The sequence below is a fragment of the Microtus pennsylvanicus genome, chromosome 12 (genome assembly GCF_037038515.1).
Source record: "Microtus pennsylvanicus isolate mMicPen1 chromosome 12, mMicPen1.hap1, whole genome shotgun sequence".
Taxonomy (NCBI): domain Eukaryota; kingdom Metazoa; phylum Chordata; class Mammalia; order Rodentia; family Cricetidae; genus Microtus; species Microtus pennsylvanicus.
This window is the reverse complement of record NC_134590.1, coordinates 6,712,604-6,730,296: the sequence shown is the minus strand read 5'-3', so window position 1 is coordinate 6,730,296 and position 17,693 is coordinate 6,712,604. Positions and strand designations below refer to the sequence as shown.

At 45.8% G+C, this 17,693-nt stretch overlaps 1 protein-coding gene across 5 annotated transcripts in view; it reads right to left on the bottom strand.

The window, feature by feature from the left end:
• The window catches only part of Wdfy3 (WD repeat and FYVE domain containing 3), a 255,135-nt gene that overhangs the window by 37,493 nt on the left and 199,949 nt on the right, over positions 1-17,693 (bottom strand). For 4 of the 5 annotated variants that reach the window (XM_075942728.1, XM_075942727.1, XM_075942729.1 and 1 more), the window contains 4 exons: positions 8,709-8,762; positions 6,542-6,710; positions 4,913-5,076; positions 2,163-2,311 (listed from right to left, as the gene is read on the bottom strand). In XM_075942728.1, coding sequence (XP_075798843.1) covers positions 2,163-2,311; positions 4,913-5,076; positions 6,542-6,710; positions 8,709-8,762 — 536 coding nt within the window. The remainder of the gene's footprint in view (positions 1-2,162; positions 2,312-4,912; positions 5,077-6,541; positions 6,711-8,708; positions 8,763-17,693) is intronic. The other variant, XM_075942731.1, reaches the window with a different exon arrangement.

Here is a 17,693-nt window from a genome sequence, read left to right as displayed (position 1 = left end):
ATATGCACGTGTGTATGCTGGTGCATAGGCACATACGTATGTCTAAGTGTACATGTGTAGCGTGTATATGCACATGTGTATGCTGGTGCACAGGCACGTGCGTATGTCTAAGTGTGTACATGTGTAGCGTGTATATGCACGTGTGTATGCTGGTGCATAGGCACATACGTATGTCTAAGTGTGTACATGTGTAGCGTGTATATGCACGCGTGTATGCTGGTGCACAGGCACATACGTATGTCTAAGTGTGTACATGTGTAGCGTGTATATGCACGTGTGTATGCTGGTGCACACGCACGTGCGTATGTCTAAGTGTGTACATGTGTAGCGTGTATATGCACGTGTGTACGCTGGTGCACAGGCACATACGTATGTCTAAGTGTGTACATGTGTAGCGTGTATATGCACGCGTGTATGCTGGTGCACAGGCACGTGCGTATGTCTAAGTGTGTACATGTGTAGCGTGTATATGCACGCGTGTATGCTGGTGCACAAGCATGTGCGTATGTCTAAGTGTGTACATGTGTAGCGTGTATATGCACGTGTGTATGCTGGTGCACAAGCATGTGCGTATGTCTAAGTGTGTACATGTGTAGCGTGTATATGCACGCGTGTATGCTGGTGCACAGGCACGTGCGTATGTCTAAGTGTACATGTGTAGCGTGTATATGCACGTGTGTATGCTGGTGCACAGGCACGTGCGTATGTCTAAGTGTACATGTGTAGCGTGTATATGCACGTGTGTATGCTGGTGCACAGGCACATACGTATGTCTAAGTGTGTACATGTGTAGCGTGTATATGCACGTGTGTATGCTGGTGCACAGGCACGTGCGTATGTCTAAGTGTGTACATGTGTAGCGTGTATATGCACGTGTGTATGCTGGTGCACAGGCACATACGTATGTCTAAGTGTGTACATGTGTAGCGTGTATATGCACGTGTGTATGCTGGTGCACAGGCACGTGCGTATGTCTAAGTGTGTACATGTGTAGCGTGTATATGCACGTGTGTATGCTGGTGCACAGGCACATACGTATGTCTAAGTGTACATGTGTAGCGTGTATATGCACGTGTGTATGCTGGTGCACAGGCACAAGCGGAGGACTTCAGGCACTGAATCGCTCTCTGCCTCACTCCTCTGAGACAGGGAACACAGCTAGTGGCCACGAATCCCTAGCAATTTCCCTAGCTCGGTCCCCACAGCACTGGGGTAACAGGTGCCTGTGTGGCCATGCTTGTGTTGGTCATGTGGGTCTGGGGAATCTCAATTCAGGCTCTCATGCTCCAGCAGCAAGTCCCTTTACCCTCCCAGCCATCTCTCCACCCTGCATCAGTGACTTCACCAGTGACCTCACAATTCAGAATGAACATATAAATATATGTGTGCTGGTCAGTCTGTCAGCTCGCCATAGTTAGAGCCATCTGGGAGGAGTCTCAGTGCAAACATGTCCGTAAGAGTGGTCTGTGGGGAATTTTCTTGATTTCTGTGGGCAGTGCCATCCCCTGGGCAGGTGGGTGGTCCTAGGTTGTAGAAGAAAGCAGGCTGAGTGAGCCTTGGTGAAGAAGCCAATAACAGCACTCCTCCACGGTTCCTGCCCTGTCCTCCACGGTTCCTGCCCTGTCCTCCACGGTTCCTGCCCTGTCCTCCACGGTTCCTGCCCTGTCCTCCACGGTTCCTGCCCTGTCCTCCACGGTTCCTGCCCTGTCCTCCACGGTTCCTGCCCTGTCCTCCACGGTTCCTGCCCTGTCCTCCACGGTTCCTGCCCTGTCCTCCATGGTTCCTGCCCTGACTTCCCTCAGGGAGGGATCTGGACAGGGAAACGTAAGGCAAATTGACTCTTTCCTCTCCAAACTGCTTTTTCTGGCGATGCTGTTTATCACAGAAAGAGAAAAACTGACTAAAATATCAGGTTAACAGTGACTGTAACTTGGTATCCAATGCTCATAATGGAAAGACATGAAATGCAATTATCATTTGATGAACAAGAACTCCCCCCCCCCTTTTTTTTTAGTGGAAATGACAGTATTGGCCAGAGGCACACACAAACTGAGAGATAAAGTTACTTAGGATACAGGCTTGGGATTAAGAAGAAATAACGCAAACATATTTTCTGTCATCTAAAGGCAGCTTTACCTATGTCTCTTCATTCATTTACTTACTTTGGAGGTAAAGTTTCAATGTCTCTTATTTCCCTGGTTGCTGTCATGGTAAATCCATCAATCACATAAAAGTGCTCTTTCCCAAACAGCAGTAGCCCCTCACTGGTGTCCAGGCCCTGGACGCGAGCACAGCGGTACATGTGTTGAATCTACAAAGAAAGTCACAAATAATCTTTCTTTTAACTTTAAAAGATTTTTTTTTGTTGACTAATTTCTCTCTCTTGTTACTGTTACAGTAAGCCCCAAGCTAAACATATTAAACCCAAGAAACAACCTACACTCAATTCTACCTGCAGATGCCTTCAGCGACAGGAGACAAGTGTTCACCCACATCACCCATTTAAGCCCACACCCCATTTAGGAGTAGTCTCTTATGCCAGGTGCATCTAGGGAGGCAGAAGCAGGCGAATCTCTGAGTTCGAGGCCAGCCTGGTCTACATGGAGAGTTCCAGGACCCTGCCTCAAAATAAAAAGCAACCAACAAATAAATAAATAAATAAAAGAATGGGCTGTTTACAGCAAAATCCAAACATTAAAAATTATTTTAATTTTTTGAGACACAGTATTGTAATCTGCTGGCCTGCCCTGTCACCTGGGTACCCTGTCCCTGTAAGAAACAATCCCTGCCGACTCCCAATATCCCCATTCCTGCTGAGACAAGTAGATCTTGGATCTTGCCTCCCATCCATCTCTCTCTCTCTGTCCATCCTTCTTCTGAAGAGGCAGTCTCTGCCTCTCCCTGTTCTTTCCTCTTTCTCTGTCCCACTCCATCCCATAACTCCTTATTCTTCTACCCTTCCCAATACTCGCTAAATAAACCCCAGCTCTCTCTCTGCGTGACATGTCTGTCTCCTACCCGCTGAGGCCACAGTTGTGGGACCAGCCTTGGTCACCCATGTCATGAGTGGTAACCCGTAGTCTCATGTATGCCAGTGTGCTGGTTTGAAAGAAATGGCCCCCCAAAGAGTGGGACTATTAGGAGGGGTGGTCTTGTTGGAGGGAGTGTATCACTGTGGAGGCAGGCTTTGAGGTCTCATGTGCCCAAGCTACACTCAGCATCCCAGACCAATTCCTGTAGCCTGCAGGTCAAGGACTACCAGCCTCTTCTCCAGCACGGTCAGGCCTGCATGTTGCACCATGAATATAATGAAATAAACTTCCGAAATTGTAGGCCTCCAATTAGATGTTTTTCTTTATAAGAGTTGTCATGGTCATGCTGTCTCTTCATAGCAACAGGAACCCTGACTAAGACAGCCAGGTTGGGCTCAAACTCCAAAGCCTCCTCCCTACACTTCCTGAATGCTAGGATTCCAGCCTTATACCACTTTATCCCACTTATTCAGGACTGGGGATTGAACCCAGAACTTCCTGTGTGCAAGGTTAAGCACTCTACCCAGTGAGCTATATCCCCAGGCATAGACATGTTTAAATTTGTTTTCCTTATGGTGCTGGGGATGAAACCCAAGACTCCATGCATGTTAGACACCTATTCTACTGCTGAGCTCTGCCCTCAGCTGCTTGACTTTCTTTAAAATAGCTACTGTCATGGAGAGGAGGATGGGACGGAGGAAATGACAGACTGACATCTCGGGGCACATAAGCTTCTGAGTTTTCAACACTAAAACCACAGTGAGGAACAGCATCCAGGTGGAGATGCTGAAGCTCCAGGCCCACAGGCGCCTCCCTCTCCTGTTGTCTTCTGAACGGCTGAGCTTTCATCATCACATGGCTCTTTTTCTTTGATAATTTCATTCAAGGTTATGCAGAGCACATATCTGAGCAGAACTGCCTCAATTACACACCAGCTTCTCATGACTTGGTTAGATCTCTGGGGCTGTATGAGGACTTAACTAAGGACAGCCTTTCAAGAAGGGTGATATTTGAATTCATGATATAGTAACCTATTTATCCATTTTTCTTCCTATAGCTAATTACTGCAGGAAGGTTTGTGCGTCTGTTATGATTGGAGTCATATAAGGTGATGGGATGTGGATAGGAAACAGTGTCTGAGTATAAGCACACACCAGGAAGAGAAGATACAGGAACAAAAGATTATAATAAGGGAATAGCTGATAGCTATTAGGCAGTCTGCAAGCCCGGGGGAGGGGCACCTAAGTGAGGCTGAGCAGGCAAGTGTCCTCATGTGGGCTACAGACTTCTAGACTAATGGACACACAGATGTTACTAGCTGGAACCTTATGGTAAAGGGGAGTGGGGGGAGCTGTCAGAAGAAACAGCATGAGCAAAGTCCAGAGCTAAAACCACGGTGCATGCAATGAGTGCAGCATGCATGCTGCAGCAGACGCTCAGGCTGCGGCAGGCGCTCAGGCTGCAGCAGACGCTCAGGCTGCGGCAGGCACTCAGGCTGCGGCAGACGCTCAGGCTGCAGCAGATGTTCAGGCTACAAGCAGTGGAGCGGGCAGCACCGAGGAGGCAGACAGCTTCCTGTTTGTGAGGGAGAACGGAGTGAATACAAGCGGGAGGTGAGGGCACTGGTCAGCTGGTGCAGTTTGCATGATGAACAGTGATGGAGACGCAGAGGGGAAGGCACATCATGGCGGGGGCAGCAGGATGGCTTGTCTGCAGAGTGTGGTCTAACGGTGGGGCAGAAGAGAGAGGCAGGTCAACCATGCACTCCATTTCTGATGAGTCTGCACTGTAGAACCCTCAGTCGCCCTGCGCCTGCGCTCTTGCTCCTTGTCTTTTGCTGCTACTTCAGCACACTCGCTCCCCAGAAGCACACACAGTACCTTCTCTCCTTCCTCCAACAGGCGCAGCAAGGTGGCATTGTCTGTCTTCTCCTCCTCTTCTATGGAGCTGCTCTCAGCGATCTGGTCTTGTAGCTGCTCCTGGGTCTCCTCATCGCCTCCATCAGGTGCGGACCGAGAGCGCTTCAGGGGAGGCTTCACCAGGCCTGCAGTGCAGAAACCAACGGGGTCACGCGGGGAACAGTTTAGTTCCAGAGTCGGTTATGGGTCAGGTGGCCTCCACAGGCCCATGGGCTAAAGCCTTAGGATGGTGCTGGGGAGAGGGTGGAATTTTTAGAGTGAGCCCAGTGGGAAAAATTAGGTCATTAGGAGATGTACCCCAGGAGGGGATATTTAGACACTTCCTATCTGTTTTGTGGCTGCATGAGGTGAGCAGCTTTGCTCTCCCGCGTGGTACCTGTGGTCTTGCCACAGACCTCAAAAACGGCAGCAGCCACGACAGGAGACTCTGAAACCTCTGCTCTGAGTTTACTCGTCATGTGCTGTCACGGCAGCGAAGGCTACTCACACACAGTCTGTGTTATACATCTCCAGGAAGAGAACGCTGGAGAGCACAGGCCTGCAGCAGTGCTTCAGGGTCAGCAGCAAAGGCTTGGGAATTCAATCCTGCATGACTCTGGGAAATTATCTGCCTTTTGTGCACCATGGTTTTCTCCATTATAAAACGGGGGAGGAGTCTACCTAGCTCAGAGGTTTGTTGGAGGGCTAAATTTGGTAATGACTGTAAAGTCCTTGGGACCACGATCACACACAGTCAATTCTCCGGGAAGTCGGATGATGGCAACAGCTAGCGAAAGTAGTGGCAAGAACGCGTTGTTCGTCTGAGTAGCGCGGGAGAGGCGCTGTGAGTGAGCGGCTAATGACAGTCCCTGCTACACATGGGGACGGCATACTACACGCATCAGAACTCAGAGGGCTTAGGAGACCATGCCAAGCCTCACCCAAAGTAGCAATGTGATTCTTCATGAATGAAATTTGTCAAACAATGGATCACAAGGAACAGGAATAGAACTCTTTAACAGCACAGGAACAGATGAACTAAAATTAAGAAATACTTTACTGGGGGTAATGTTGTACATGTGTAACCCCAGAACTGGTGTAGCTGAGCCAGGAGCATTCCTAGGACTTGCTGGCCAGTCAGCCTAACAGAACTAGCGAGCTACAGGCCAATGAAAGAGAGCTCAGAGAGCAAGGTAGAAGGCTTCTGAGAAGCTAGGCCTGTGAATGACCTGGGGCTTCCATGTGCATGAGCACACGTGTGTGCTTGTGCCACACCTAACTATGTATGCACACTTACACATCACATAAAATGAAAAATCTCTGCCTTGAGAAAACTTACAAATTTAAAAGAGAATCGGGTTTCTCTGAGTGTTTTGTGAAATATAATCAAAACATATTGAGCCAATGACTATAAACCTTACCTATCTATAGGGAATAGAGACAGTCTCTTCAGTTCTCATTCACACATCAGTCTTTCAGTTGCGGTGGTCAAGTGTCTACAGACATGTTTATAGTTGACCCTCCTGTTTGCAAATGCTCATATTTACATGTGAAGTCACATGGAAGGAATGCTCCAAATGATTTGAAATCAGATTCAAAGAGGAGGCTGACCTTTGACCTTGGCAATGGTGTCTTCTCCATGCTCTGGTTCTTGCTGGGTAGCTTCCCCTTCTGAACTCTCTACGATAGCATCCTGAACAATGCCTGGGTTTCCAGAGGCCAGGCGTAAGTAGTATTCTTTACTGTCATAGCTTATAGCTCTTCTGTACCGAGCAGGTTTCTAAGAAATAACAAGAGAAAACGACTTTTTCAACCAGTACAACACAAGCTTGTGAGGGTTTCTCTGTGTTCCTATTGTTTAGGGGTTATTGTGTAGACTAAGTGAATAAACACTAAATACACAGACTTCCAGGTTATGTGGCTCCATTAAAAACTCCACAGTTTGTAAGGTGACATATATTGAACAATACTGGTAGTTTTGTCCTTCCCAAGAGAAAGAGACCATGTTTAACCAAATAGCATTTCTGGGCTGGTGCAGTTCCGTCAGTTCTGGATCTGCTGACCTTCTGGGACAGCAGAGGAGAGCATGTCCGTTATGAAGGACACTGGGCTGCAACTTGGATTGAACCAACCAGACTGAAAGCGGGATATTCATTATAGAAACATCAGGGGAAAATTAGTGATGTCTGTCAGAGGAGACTGAAGGGCGCTCATTCACCGGGGACAATCTCAAGTGCTTACTTCGAGAGATTGCAGGACCCTAAACACAGCCAGCACCCGCCACCTCTACATCACTAGGCACAGAAAACACCTTCAACACTAGGTGGCACTCTCTGGCTGGCCTGCAAGATGAGCTGGTCTGTATTACTGTCTGGTACTATTTGGAAACATATAACTAAAGAACAGATATAACTTAATTCTGATGAAGAAATGAATACCTAAAGATATAAGGAAAGATTCAATATTCTGGATATACTAGGATATTTCTTTCACAGAATCATCTTTATTCTAAAATGAGTTTTCCAATTGACCTAAACTTGTTTTCCTTCTTAAAACTACATACAAGGAGAAAGCAATGGCTCGAAATCTCTAAGAATGTCTATGAATAAGGACTGCTAACACCCAGGCTTTGAAAATTCCAAACATACTTCCCCCTCAGACAGCATTTTGGTTCTCAAAGAAGTATGACATTCAATCTTCTTTAAAAAAAATCCTATTTTTTTTTCACATTCTTGTAACTGATTTCCAACTAAAATGGAAAGCAAGTGCCTGGGTGGGTGAGATACTTAGGCTGAAATACTAAAAGGATTTCCAGACATGAGATACCCAACTGAAGCCATAATGCCCTTCCTTTAATTTCAGGTGTGGAGCAGGGTCATTGAGATCTGTGGGCAAACTGAGGAGGGGGCTACGCAGAAAGGGGGGAGGAAAACATGGCACAACCCTGGAAAATATCAAAGGATGTGGAGTGATCTCGCAGGAATGGGAAGTCGAGCTGACGGGCAACCTAACAAGGGAAATGGCGTGTTCCATTTAAACGAGATGAAGACAAGAAACTTAGCCCCTTTATGGTATTCTCTAAGAAGGAAAATGATCATATTCAACTCTAAATTGCTTATACGTCATTGAAACAGAAAGACAAACTTAGTAGACGGCAAGTAGAGGAGGCTGGGCAGTAACCGGAGTATCACCGCCAAAACTACTAGTATTTTCAAAGATGATATGATAGCATAGTTAGTGATGGGCAAAATAATGGATTAATGGATGTAGATCTGGCTACTGACTCTTTCCAAAATGTGTTGAGGTACATTTCTTTATCTATATTGAAAGTACTGAACCTTTTTAGAAAATAAACAAACCAACAAACAAACAAAAAAAGAAAAATACATGCCAATTAAAAAAGTGATCATATGCTTTGTTTTTAGATTAATTTCTTCTGACTAGAAAGCAATTTAATTGGCATAGTCTTGCATTCTCAGCATTTAAAATAATTGCAGTATATTTTAAAAGCCGAGGGTGCCCGCCTGCCCATCACTAACATGCCTCACAACGGGTTAGTCACGCGTGAAGCAGCACACGCTGGGTCAGGTGACAGCCCCGCCTGTTAGTGAGCAGCAAAAAGTCCCTGCCAAGAGCGCAGAGCAGCTGAGGAAGGGGAGAAGTCTCAAGCCCAGGGACCTCATAGGAGACTCAGTCTGTAAAGTTAGTCTCTAGTCTACCGTGCATCAAGAACAAAGCCCCAGCAGTCTGCATTCCTTTGTGGTAATTAGTGTTTTACCTTCTGGGCAATGACATCATTCGGAGCCTCGGGTTGTTTACTTGGGATCTCAGACTGAAAACAGGGTATTAAGTATAGACACATCAGGGGGGGGAAGCATATAAAGATATCAAAACCAAAATTTTCTTGAGGACCATAAGACATACAGAAGATGTACTCAACTCAAAGGGAATTAACATGACCTACTTGGCCACTTACACAACCACTGAGCTTATACGGTTACTTCCTCGCTGACCAAAGAACAGGGTTTTAAATAAAATTTAAACATACCAAAGTTTCAGTGCCCTGAACAGCAGACAGACATAAAAATTGCAAAACAAAACTTCAGCAGTGCTGTTATCATGGATGACTTCAAAAGAATACACACATACACACACACAAACACACACACACTCACGCCAAGAAACAACCTTGTGCACATTTCTTCCCCCTCATCCCCTAAGTCTGTGCTGTAACAACACACATGATTTACTTTGTCATCTACATCTCTGTACACACAACCAGGGCTGACTGGTTGACATCCACCCTGCCACGGAAGCCCAGACACAGGTTCCCTGCTTTCCAGTCAGCAGCAGGGAAAACCACCAGGGGAAGGCGGGCTGTGTCATCAGCCCCAACAGCAGCTTTTCTGGAAAGAATTTTAGAAGAATTAGCAGTCACCTAATTGACAAGAGGCAATTCTGCTGAGGGTCTGGTGTAGTTTCTATGCAGAAACAGCCGGTTACAGGGAGGAAACAGCAGTTACAGAGAGGAAACAGTTGGCTACAGGGAGGAAACAGCAGTTACAGGGAGGAAACAGTTGACTACAGGGAGGAAACAGTCGACTACAGGGAGGAAACAGTCGGCTACAGGGAGGAAACAGTCGGCTACAGGGAGGAAACAGTTGGCTACAGGGAGGAAACAGCAGCTACAGGGAGGAAACAGTCGGCTACAGGGAGGAAACAGCAGTTACAGGGAGGAAACAGTTGACTACAGGGAGGAAACAGTTGGCTACAGGGAGGAAACAGTCGGCTACAGGGAGGAAACAGTCGGCTACAGGGAGGAAACAGCAGCTACAGGGAGGAAACAGTTGGCTACAGGGAGGAAACAGTCAGCTACAGGGAGGAAACAGCAGCTACAGGGAGGAAACAGCAGCTACAGGGAGGAAACAGTTGGCTACAGGGAGGAAACAGTTGGCTACAGGGAGGAAACAGTTGGCTACAGGGAGGAAACAGTCAGCTACAGGGAGGAAACAGTCAGCTACAGGGAGGAAACAGCAGCTACAGGGAGGAAACAGTTGGCTACAGGGAGGAAACAGTCGGCTACAGGGAGGAAACAGCAGCTACAGGGAGGAAACAGTTGGCTACAGGGAGGAAACAGTCAGCTACAGGGAGGAAACAGTTGGCTACAGGGAGGAAACAGCAGCTACAGGGAGGAAACAGTTGGCTACAGGGAGGAAACAGTTGGCTACAGGGAAGAAACAGCAGCTACAGAGAGGAAACAGTTGGCTACAGGGAGGAAACAGTCAGCTACAGGGAGGAAACAGTCAGCTACAGGGAGGAAACAGTTGGCTACAGGGAAGAAACAGCAGTTACAGAGAGGAAACAGTTGGCTACAGGGAAGAAACAGCAGCTACAGAGAGGAAACAGTTGGCTACAGGGAGGAAACAGTTGGCTACAGGGAGGAAACAGTCGGCTACAGGGAGGAAACAGTTGGCTACAGGGAGGAAACAGCAGCTACAGGGAGGAAGCAGTCAGCTACAGGGAGGAAACAGCAGTTACAGAGAGGAAACAGTTGGCTACAGGGAGGAAACAGCAGTTACAGAGAGGAGACAGTTGGCTACAGGGAGGAAACAGTTGGCTACAGGGAGGAAACAGCAGCTACAGGGAGGAAACAGCAGTTACAGAGAGGAAACAGTTGGCTACAGGGAGGAAACAGCAGTTACAGAGAGGAAACAGTTGGCTACAGGGAGGAAACAGCAGTTACAGAGAGGAAACAGTTGGCTACAGGGAGGAAACAGCAGCTACAGGGAGGAAACAGTTGGCTACAGGGAGGAAACAGTCAGCTACAGGGAGGAAACAGCAGTTACAGGGAGGAAACAGCAGTTACAGAGAGGAAACAGTTGGCTACAGGGAGGAAACAGTCAGCTACAGGGAGGAAACAGCAGTTACAGGGAGGAAACAGTTGGCTATAGGGAGGAAACAGTCAGCTACAGGAAGGAAACAGCAGTTACAGGGAGGAAACAGCAGTTACAGGGAGGAAACAGTTGGCTATAGGGAGGAAACAGTCAGCTACAGGAAGGAAACAGCAGTTACAGGGAGGAAACAGTTGGCTACAGGGAGGAAACAGTTGGCTACAGGGAGGAAACAGTTGGCTACAGGGAGGAAACAGTCGGCTACAGGGAGGAAACAGTTGGCTACAGGGAGGAAACAGCAGCTACAGGGAGGAAGCAGTCAGCTACAGGGAGGAAACAGCAGTTACAGAGAGGAAACAGTTGGCTACAGGGAGGAAACAGCAGTTACAGAGAGGAGACAGTTGGCTACAGGGAGGAAACAGTTGGCTACAGGGAGGAAACAGCAGCTACAGGGAGGAAACAGCAGTTACAGAGAGGAAACAGTCAGCTACAGGGAGGAAACAGCAGTTACAGAGAGGAAACAGTTGGCTACAGGGAGGAAACAGCAGTTACAGAGAGGAAACAGTTGGCTACAGGGAGGAAACAGTTGGCTACAGGGAGGAAACAGCAGTTACAGGGAGGAAACAGCAGTTACAGAGAGGAAACAGTTGGCTACAGGGAGGAAACAGCAGTTACAGAGAGGAAACAGTTGGCTACAGGGAGGAAACAGTTGGCTACAGGGAGGAAACAGCAGTTACAGGGAGGAAACAGCAGTTACAGAGAGGAAACAGTCAGCTACAGGGAGGAAACAGCAGTTACAGAGAGGAAACAGTTGGCTACAGGGAGGAAACAGCAGTTACAGAGAGGAAACAGTTGGCTACAGGGAGGAAACAGTTGGCTACAGGGAGGAAACAGCAGTTACAGGGAGGAAACAGCAGTTACAGAGAGGAAACAGCAGTTACAGGGAGGAAACAGCAGTTACAGAGAGGAAACATTTGGCTATAGGGAGGAAACAGTCAGCTACAGGGAGGAAACAGCAGTTACAGGGAGGAAACAGTTGACTACAGGGAGGAAACAGTCAGCTACAGGGAGGAAACAGTCGGCTACAGGGAGGAAACAGTCGGCTACAGGGAGGAAACAGTCGGCTACAGGGAGGAAACAGCAGTTACAGAGAGGAAACAGTCAGCTACAGGGAGGAAACAGTTGGCTACAGGGAGGAAGCAGCTAGCAGCCCTTTCCAGCTGCTCCGCTCGCCAGGACTCCTGTCTGCGGATCCTCTCTTACTTTCCCTTGGCTGAGCAGACCCCGAGGGAACTTCCAAGCACTTCACATGGTTTCCGGGACTCTGGCACTTCACAAGAAAGTAGGCAAGTGCCTCACACCAGAGCCTTGTAAAATACATGGCCATATTCCGACCTCGGGAGAGGTCTGGTATGGGAGACAGTTGCCAAAACCCACTGAGATGGCCACAGGGGAAGTAAAAGCTTTCTGTTTCCAGGTGTTTGGACAGGGTCTCATTCCCAAGCCCTGGCAGGTGGAAATTCACTATGTAGATTACAGTGGCTCCAAAATCAAGATAATCCTCTGGCCTGTGGTTCCCAATACTGGAGGACTGAGGCGCCCTACCCAGCAGTAAGAAAAACCCACTTTAATTTTTAAAGTTTTTAAAATTCAACCCTGAGAAAGGAGGTTAAGTGTGTTGTAACTTAGGGTATGATGACCGAGCAAAGGCCCTTAGCTTGACCCTAACGTCTGTGAACGTCTGTGACTACAAGATTACCCCGATAAAAACTTCTAATACTGAAAACAAATTAATAATAAGCAGTACTGTTTTAACATGTGCTCAATATTGAAATTAATAAAAAGAAAAACCCTCCAGGCAGATACATGATAAATACAACAAGATGGACCAATCACCATTGTCCAGACAAACTCTGCCTGTTCTACTGCAGAGCCCCAGGCAGAGGTGTGTGAAGAGTCCAGAAATGAATGGCAAACATGACAAGGATGCCAACAAAGTGTTATTACCTCAATTTCCTTTTACATGGAAAACTATACTAAATTATTTATCATCATCATCATTATTATGGTTACAGAAATCTACTTTTCTCACTTAAAATTTCTAGAAAATAATTTTATACTTTTTAGCTTTACTATCTTTTAAACATGCTGGTGATGGACTTTCCCACATGAGCCGTTTAGGTTCAAATCCTAGAAGAGCTACATGAAAACACAGAGACAGCTACCAGAGTCCATTAGTCAGCAAAGGAAATGTAGAATAAGTCAGCTTCCTGCCCGGCGCTACCCCATGCTAATGCGTGTGCAGCTCGTACTTACCACACTGATGTTTGCAAAGAACAGCACATTTATTTGAAATTTGAAGTTGTTAATTTGAAAAATATGACACAACCTATTTAAAAATATTTAGTTACTCATGTATGTGTGCGTGTGTGTGCGTGTGCACGCACACGTGCATGTGTGAGCTAGTGAGGTACCACAGGCATGTGTGCAGGACAGAGGACGACAGGCCAGTTAGTTCTCTCTCCTTCTACCACAGGGGTTGAGGGACTGAGCCCAGGTCATCAGGTTTGCTGGCGAGCACCTTTACCTGCTGAGCCACCTTGCCAGCCCAGGATCTTATTCTCTTGCTTTAGGACTCAGAGTCATGAGTACGGGTTTTGCAGTTTCATCGCAGCCTGTACTGACTTCCTAATGTCAGCTATGAGCACACACAATCCACACAACAGCAGTGCCGTCCAGCACAGCTCCTTGCATTATGGGAAGTGTCTCACCCTTCCAAACAGTCACTGTGCAGAGAGGGTTCAAGCGAGAATCTGAAAGGCCTTTTTGGCTGAGTTTTGTCAAGGCATTAATTATTTAGGTTTCTTTGTTTTAATTTTATATTTTTACTTTCAAGTCTGTGGCACATGAACCATCAAACATATCAGACATTTTATAAACAAACTTCAAAGTTAGACAAGCAACTCAGCTATTTTAAAGCCTAGTGTGTAGATTGTCAGGGCTTAAGAACCAACTGACTGGGGGCTGTGGGGAGAGCTCGGGTTCTGTTCCTCACATCTATATGGTGGCTACAACCATCCAGAACTGTAGTTGTAGGGAGTCTGATGCTCTCTCTCACCTCCTAAAATCCTGGGCACATACATAGTGCACATATACACACACATGCAAAACACTCACACAATAAAATCCACACCTGTGATCTCAGCACTTGGGAAGTGGTGCGGAAGAGTCTGCATGTGAGGTGAACCTGGACTACGAGACTCCGTCTCAACCTACCTCCACCAAAAAACTTCCTTGCCCCGTCCTCAAGGTCTAATAAACAAAGACATAGTAAAATGCAGAAATAATCACTAATTTAATTTCTAACAGAAAGATCTAAAGTAGAATTAGCTTTTTAATCACCACTGTAGTCTACAGCTTATACAACAGAAAACACAATGTAAACACGACATAGAAACAATAATCACTCTGGATAAACAAGGTTCGTCCTGCTGGTCACTAGTCTTTGGGAGCTGTTTTCTCTTGATACACACCTGCTAACTGCAAGTAGCCTGGCTATATTTTATAAGTTGGGCAGCAATGAGTTTAGGGAGTTGAAAGAAAGGTCAAACGACCTCTATTTCTAAAGACTTAACATGGCTGAGGGCAGGGGTGGAGAATATGGAGCTTAACCTTCAATAAAGCATGCTCTGTATACTTGCACCCTGCAGTCCTCCCCCAGAGGAAATGCTCGTCCACACTATGTTACCTTCGGGACCCAGAAAACTGGCTCTTGCCCCTTTTAGTGGATAATATTTAAGAAGTGCTCCTGGACAATAAAGAATTACAGATACACAATAGGACAGATTCAGATATAGAAGACCTCTAAATGGGTCACAGTGTTGAATAAATATATGTTGTCTTGGGAGAGAGAAGAGTATAGAGAGAAAGTAAATCATTCGAAAAAAAAACAAAACAAAACCAAAGTTTAAAGAGACAGAGTACAGAGATAAAATGAGTAAAAAAGATAAGCCAAATAAAGATGGAGAATTTACAGAGAGTCTGGATTATGTATATTATTGTGTTTTCTTTGAATTTTTTTTTTTTTACTGTGAAGAAGCTAAATACAGAGAGACATTTCATTGTATGGGCTGCTAAGATAAACCAGCATGTATATTATAAAGGTATCTTGACTTCAGAATTTGTGTCTAAGGCTATGTTGCTTTGGAAAAGAGGTTCTTCTTTTGTTTCCACAAAGGATGAGAATGTGTGGATTCCTTCCAGGCTAATGTGGTTTGATAGACCACAACCCAATAAAAGGTTGCCTTGTACACTCCTCAAAAAAATTACAGCAGGAAGCAGTTTGGAAAGAACTACACCCATATTCCCAAATATTGTCTATAAATGTTTCTTTATATTTAAAGGGGGATATGCTATAGAGATTTGCATTGGTTAAGGTCAATCTTGTTATATGTATATTTCTGCTCTTGATTAAGGCATTGTGATTGTGCAGTTCATTTAAAATGTAATGTATAATTAAGAAAAAGGTTAATAGATCGTCATCTATAATAGGCAAACTTGTAGTCATGTTAGGTTTTCTAGATATATAGAGATATGTTTCAATTAGATATTCTTCAAATATTTCAGAGACCTTCAGAATATGGCAATTAAATGTTTTAAGAAATTAGGACTTTTCATGACAATGAGACATGTCTGCTCCTGGCAGCACCAATTACTTCAAGAGGATGATAGGCATCGGTGAGACTCCTCATGGAGTTTGCTAGCCATTTGGGTAAGAAACTGCTCTTGCCTAAACTGTTGCATAAACTGGACATGCAGGTCCCACAGAGCAATGACTGTGAACTTGCCTAAAGGTGAGACCATCCTTTGGAGTTCCTGCTTCATAAAAGAGCCTGCTAGACATTTTGTAGTACACAGAAGAACATGAATGACAAACTGCCAATATAGGCTGAACTGTCTTTGAGATTTCCTGCTTCATGAAAAAGTTTGCTGGATACTATGGGCCAGTAGGCTGAAGATGGATGCCCCAACGGTACACAAGAACTTTGGCTGACTGTCCAGACAGCGAGATGTCTCTGTCATCTTTAGAGTGTTGCAAGTTGCTTACAATGTACTTCCTGTTTACTTAGGTAATATTATATCCTCTGGAGTCTTTGATGGAGCTGAAGAGTAGGTAGTAATAATATAGTTTTCCTTAGTTATGATAAGAGATAAAGTAGATATAAATATTGTAACTATAATTCTTGCTTGATACCTGTTTTGTTATATGTAATTTTACTAAGTTAAAACCTTCCTTTTCATTTAAACAAAAAAGGGGAGGTGATGTTGGATTCCCTCTGTATGGTGTGAATATCTTTGGTTAATAAAGAACTTCCTTGGGCCTATAGCAGAGCTATGGGGGAACAGAGCTAGGCCGGGACAGCTAAACTGAATGCTGGGTGAAAGAAAGATGGAGTGAGAGAGAAGCCATGTAGCCCTGCTGGAACCTGACAGAACTTTAGCCAGTAAGCCACAGCCATGTGGCAATATATAGATTACTAGAAATGGGTTAAATTAATATGTAAGAGTTAGCTAATAAGAAGCTTGAGCTAATGGGCCAAGCAGTGATTTAAATATTATAGTTTCTGTGTGATTATTTTGGTTCTGGACGGCAGGGACAAACAACACTAGGCTTTAACCCTTAAGGACTTAATGGAGGCAACAATCAAAACCTAAAGACTATTGCTCTGCTCTGCTCTCACAAAGCAGGTGCTAGAAAAGCCTGCAGAATACGGGGGTTGCTGTGTTCACAATGTGTCCACATTTGGAGGTAGAGACACTGTATGTTGTTCTTGATGGAACTAACACATTGAGAAAAGTAGTTTTAAGGAACTATTGATTAATAGAGTCTAAAATCTTCTCTTGAAAAAAAATTGTAAACTGACAAATTCTACCATGTATGTTTATGAGTTAAAAGAGATAGTATACGTGTACTGTACAGTTTGCAGTGACTTCATAAACTAACAGATGATTACTTCAAATTCTATCACTTTTGTAAAGAGCACATGAATCCTGAAACATATAAAACTTCACCGTAAGCTCTAGTTCCTCGGCAGGGAACAGGTCTGCTAAATGTAGTCAGTGTCCCACTACAGCCTGGCCACACCCTGCTCCCTGGCTACCACACTCCTTCTGCTCATTGCCTTTGACGTCACACGAAGGGGAATGGAGGGGAACTCCCTCTATGCACCTCCCTTCCTCCACTTGACATGTCTCCAAATACACCCAGGTGTAAGAAAATGACAGCATACCCTTCTTTTACAATCTCAAGTGTTCCAACCTCATACGAGCTTCATTTTCTGTTTATCTGTGGATGGGCACGGATGTTGATGCAGGGACCTGTATTCTAGGCAGCACTGTGGACGGCACGGATGTTGATGCAGGGACCTGTATTCTAGGCAGCACTGTGGACGGCACGGATGTTGATGCAGGGACCTGTATTCTAGGCAGCACTGTGGACGGCACGGATGTTGATGCAGGGACCTATATTCAAGGCAGCACTGTGGACGGGCACGGATGTTGATGCAGGGACCTGTATTCTAGGCAGCACTGTGGACGGCACGGATGTTGATGCAGGGACCTGTATTCTAGGCAGCACTGTGGACGGCACGGATGTTGATGCAGGGACCTGTATTCTAGGCAGCACTGTGGATGGGCACGGATGTTGATGCAGGGACCTGTATTCTAGGCAGCACTGTGGACGGGCACGGATGTTGATGCAGGGACCTGTATTCTAGGCAGCACTGTGGACGGGCACCGATGTTGATGCAGGGACCTGTATTCTAGGCAGCACTGTGGACGGGCACCGATGTTGATGCAGGGACCTGTATTCT